The 5,000-nt window shown below is 46.9% G+C and overlaps 1 protein-coding gene across 4 annotated transcripts in view; it reads left to right on the top strand.

Annotated features, from left to right (window-relative positions):
- LOC134458120 (ral guanine nucleotide dissociation stimulator-like) overlaps window positions 1-5,000 on the top strand; it is a 137,786-nt gene that overhangs the window by 62,401 nt on the left and 70,385 nt on the right. The window contains exon 1 of one of the 4 annotated variants that reach the window (XM_063210246.1): window positions 1,872-2,772. The exons of 2 other annotated variants lie outside the window; for them this stretch is intronic. In XM_063210246.1, coding sequence (XP_063066316.1) covers window positions 2,575-2,772 — 198 coding nt within the window. In that variant the 5' untranslated portion in view covers window positions 1,872-2,574. Of the gene's footprint in view, window positions 1-1,871; window positions 2,773-5,000 lie in introns of those variants that run through there. One more of the 4 variants, XM_063210247.1, reaches the window with a different exon arrangement.

Genomic DNA, 5,000 nt, shown 5'->3' with positions numbered 1-5,000 from the left:
TCCAGCAAGGCTATTTGAGGTCTCTCTCTCTCTCTCTCCACTTTGGCAATGCACTGCAAAAGGAGCTCGGATTCCTCCTACAAGCCTCTGAAATATGGCTGGATCAAACCACCGGTGCTCCTGCTACACTTAGGCCGATTATTTGTCATTTTGGAGGCACGAGAGAAGAGGTTGCTTTCGGTGAAGGAGAAGGGAGTCAAAATCCTTCTTTACGGCTATTTATTTAGCCTTTGCGCAGAGCCTACCGTATGTTGCGCATAACCTTATTGTCTTCACATTGTAATGACCAAGTCATGGTACTTTGGGCTCTCTGTAGGTTAATGTCATGGCAATGTTATACTGTAGTCGAGTCTTTTCAGCAAAGCCAACGGGACCATCTGCACTAAGAAGCTATAAAGCCTATGTGGGAATGATCGGGAAAACAAAGTTAGAGGGCAAAAAAAGAAAAGTGCTGCCTTCATGATGCATATTTTAGTAGCCGTTAACAAATAAATATGTATTATGTAACAACAGGCTAGGTGATGGCCCGTTTGCTAGTTGTTATGGAATCTTATAATAAAATATTACCAAACAACTGTGATGTCTTCAAGATGTAGTCGGCATCAGCTTTAGCAAAGAAGACTCGTGATCAGGCAAAGGCAGACAGCCATGGAACCGATTACCGCATGGTTATGCAACACGGTCCACCAACCATGCACCAACCGGTTTTGGATTTTTGTTTTTTTGCATCAAGCGAATTGACTTCAAAGCCTGAAGTTTCTCTGACAGTGCAGAAAGCCTAGGACTTTATTCTGAGAGTTAGCCTAGGACTACTTCTGAGTTCTGCCAAGCATTTAACATTTGGGAGTCTGATTGCTCTTTGAAGTATAGGCACCACGGAGGAGCAGCTGCGCAGCAAAAGCCTGTATGTGGTGTATAGCTCACAAAAGGCTCCCATTTGGGACCAGTGTTACTGTATAGCTGATGGAGTTACATCAGAGTTGCACTGTAGGGCCTACATGTCGCTGTGTTAATTTACCACTTAGTGAGTCGAATTGAATGCTCATGGTGTTGGTTCTTCTCTTAGTGTTGAATTAATTTTGCAACATTCACCATGCAAAATCGGGACCAGTAATGATGGAGTTACAGTCATTTCATGTAGCGTATGTGCTCAGGACCAGTTTGGCTACAGCTGACAAGAGTCTTAAGATCTTATCACCATGCGTAGGAGAATTAGCATGTGGCTATTCCTAAACAAGACACAGACAGGCCAGGGCACATGCAAGTGTTCAGCTGTGGATGTGCTGGTGAAAACATCAACACTCTCTCTTTCTCTCTCTGCCTGCCTGTCTCTCCCTTCCTCCCTCTCTCTCTCTCTCTCTCTCTCTCTCTCTCTCTCTCTCTCTCTCTCTCTCTCTCTCTCTCTCTCTCTCTCTGAGTGTGTTTGGACACATGAGAAAGGCTTTCAACTCTCAGTGTATCTGAGCCCCACCAGACCACCCCTTGTTCAGTACCCCTCCAACTTCCAGCCCCTAATAGTCTCCCGCACGCATACCCTCATACAAATACGCACGCACACGCGCGCGCACGCACACAAACGCACGCACGGCGCACGCACTAACACACGCACGCACGACACACGCACGCACGCACCAACACACGCCCCTCCTTTGGTGGCATTCCTGTGTCTCCCTGGCGCTGCTCTCAGGCAGCAGTTTACTGGCAGTGACTCGCTGCTCGGCCCACGCCGTAACGCACAACAGATGTGGAAAAGTAGAGCAGCCAAAAACACTCTGCAAACGGAGTCGTCTTTCTCTCTCTCTCTCTCTCTCTCTCTCTCTCTCTCTCTCTCTCTCTCTCTCTCTCTCTCTCTCTCTCAACGTGGTGGTGGTTGGAGGTTGTTTTGTACAGTCATGTGCAAAAACAAATTAGCTTGATTTGTCAAATGTATTTTGTTCGTCGTGCCTCTTTGTTGTGTGACTAGAATGACAATGCAATTTCAATTCCATAAAGACTGCACAGATTGCACGGGCGGGAGGAGCTCCTGTGGCAGTGCTTTTACTGAAGAATGCCGTGCAAAGGCACTTAACAAGTTTATTGAATAGCAAACCCATCGTACAAGGCTAGGTGCGAGTCGCATACATATGTCAGAAACAATTTAGTTTTATGACGCATCCCACTGTGCTCTTCTCCGTTAGCTCCAAACAAGCCGCTATCTTCTCGTCGACGCTTGGCTGCGAAAATGACATCATGAGTCGATAGAGGGAAGAGAGGCGTGTCCGTGTAGCATCGGGGCGGGGAAAAGCTGGAAGAGTCAATCCCTCTATTCCTCTCACAGTATCCGCTCAAAGGCACTCAGCGGTGTTTTCATACAGATCCCAACCGAGCGGGGTGATGGTGTGTGGATACTAGTCCCCAAACGACTAAAGCAACATTGTCAACAGAGAGCTCCAGAGCGTCGGATAACTGTCTCGCTTCTGTTTCGCGACAGCCACATAGTTGTCATTTAAAACCATGGAGACAAATTGCTGCGGTGATCTGTGACAGTAACGGTACTTGCGGGTGGCCAAAATCTCAGCCGGGAGTCCTTGACCAATGGTCTTTTTAACCGGAGCGCAGTCCCCGCAGACGCGCAACAGCGTCAAGCCGGGTTCCCCCGATGTCATGTTCGATGCCAGCGCCTGGCGGATCCGCAGCATCTGGGACGGAGTGAAGTTGGAGGTGGCAGGGGACGCCAGTCCGGTTGTCCTTCACAGCTTCACCCAGCTAGACCCGGACCTTCCGCTGCTGGAGGTAAAGCAGTGATTTCTCTGAATACTGGGCGCGCTGTTTGCGATGATTTGGGGGTTTGGGGTGCTTTTTCCCCTTTCTTTCTCCTTCTGGTTCTGGTCCTTCGCGACAGCTTTCTTCAATTTCTGTACAGACTCGGCTTGACATTGAAATGCAACACACGTTTTGATGAAACTCTTACTGGAAATGTTCCTGCTGCATTCGCGATTGTCATTCTGCAGTTGGACGACGGGATCGAATGAATAGTTTAGCTATTCTGCTATTGTAACGTACGAATTAAAATAGGCTATATGTCACTGTGCTACAAAACTTGACAAATATAGCCTACCAATGATAGAGGGTGTGTGTGTGTGTGTGTGTGTGTGTGTGTGTGTGTGTGTGTGTGTGTGTGTGTGTGTGTGTGTGTGTGTGTGTGTGTGTGTGTGTGTGTTCAGGTAGTGATAAACACTGCTCTGTGAATATAGTGTTGCTCTGCAGCTGTTTGTGTATGTGTCCGACGTGTTTGTATGAGAGCTCTGATGTTTAATGCATTCATGCAGTTGTTTTGAACAGTTTGACAGAGGCACCGCTCTGCATCTCTCTCCTAGTCAACAGTGTGACAAATCTATCAGTGCTTTGCCCCCCTTCCAACACAAACACATGGAGACTATCTCAGTGACGATTAATAATAATAGATAGGCCTACTTGATGTCGAAAGCCAAATGTAGACAGCGTTGTTGACATGCACTAATAATTCTGCTTACTTTTGTTTGTGATGTCTTTTTTGATATTGTCTCCAGTCTCTAGGCTACTCAAGTCCTTAGAGCTTTTATTTATGTTTAGCCTATATTTATATTTCATTAACTGTTATGTCACACAAAATCAGATTTACTCTAACACAGTTGTTGGTTTACTAGGCCTATTATAGTTGTTGGATTATAACATTCCCTCAAAGTGTGTACTGCGATAGTCAGCAGGGATTGTTCATGTATTGTGAAGCAGTGTCTTGATTCACCAGAGGAAGGGGACATGATGGTGGTGCACCTATGCTGTGTGTCTGCGTGTGGACAGTAGGGGTGTAAATCACAGCCTCCATGACGATACAATTCAATATCGATATCTTATTATTTGATGCGATGCGATTCGATTATTTTTGATACTAATGCCCCACGATACGATACAATACGATTCGATTAGACTTTTTTCCAATTACTTTTCTACTTCTATTATGTTATGGAGCTAGGGCATTGGGCAGGGGCAGGGGCCAGCGATTCCATAATATAAGAATGCCGTTACGATGCTATTCGATTCAATCGTCAGATTATATCACGATATATCGATACATATCGATTATTTTTTACACCCCTAGGGGACCGAGGACTATTTGCATGCCCTGGTTCCCCAGAGGGGACAGGGTGGCTCCCTTCCATGCGTCTGGTGTCGGTAATGAGATCCAGGGGCTTTCGGCTCTTATGAGTGCTCGTCCCTGAACAGGGCTGTGACTCCATTCGGCTATAAGCAGACTCTCAAGTGCATCCTACTGTATGTCAAGGGAAAGTCCTGTATTACACGTGCAACATCTCTCTCTCTCTCTCTCTCTCTCTCTCTCTCTCTCTCTCTCTCTCTCTCTCTCTCCCTGTCTCTTTCTCGTTATCTGCGTCACACATGCTATCATATCCAATATTGCCTCTCACCTTTCAACCCATAAGTCTAAAGGACCTTGAGCTGCTGAAACCTTAGCACTGCAGCAGCTCCACCTGTGCCGATGGTTTGTCAGAGTGTAATATATACGTCTGGGCGTAGCTCAGCCGCAGATGACAGGCTACATGGAGCTGCCACATCTGCGCCAGCTGTGGCCCAGCTGTGGCCCAGAGTCAGCGGTGGATGACGCAACATGAATTTAGCCGTGTTCATTCAACACTAAGAGGGACACATATAACACTCCCAAGTGTTGGCCTTACTCTCGACTTGGTTGAAAAGACACAGCAAGACAATATGACCTTGCTGCTGCGTCTGCCCCACCCCACGTCCGTTCCAGCTGTGGTCCAGAGGCAGCTGTGTGATGGGGGATGATGGGTCACGTCCAACCCAGCCCACCCCAGCACTGATTACGCAGTAAATCTAACCATGTTAATGCAATACGTAGCACCAAGACGGTGCAGATGGGATCGCAGGCAATCTAGACTCACTGATGGCTGAAAAAAGACACAATTACATCATATTAACTATTGCTATAACATTGCAGAGAGTCT

Source organism: Engraulis encrasicolus, chromosome 11, assembly GCF_034702125.1.
Source record: "Engraulis encrasicolus isolate BLACKSEA-1 chromosome 11, IST_EnEncr_1.0, whole genome shotgun sequence".
In the NCBI taxonomy this organism is placed as follows: Eukaryota; Metazoa; Chordata; class Actinopteri; order Clupeiformes; family Engraulidae; genus Engraulis; species Engraulis encrasicolus.
Note: the sequence above shows the minus strand (reverse complement) of the source record. Positions and strands in the feature narration are given on the sequence as shown.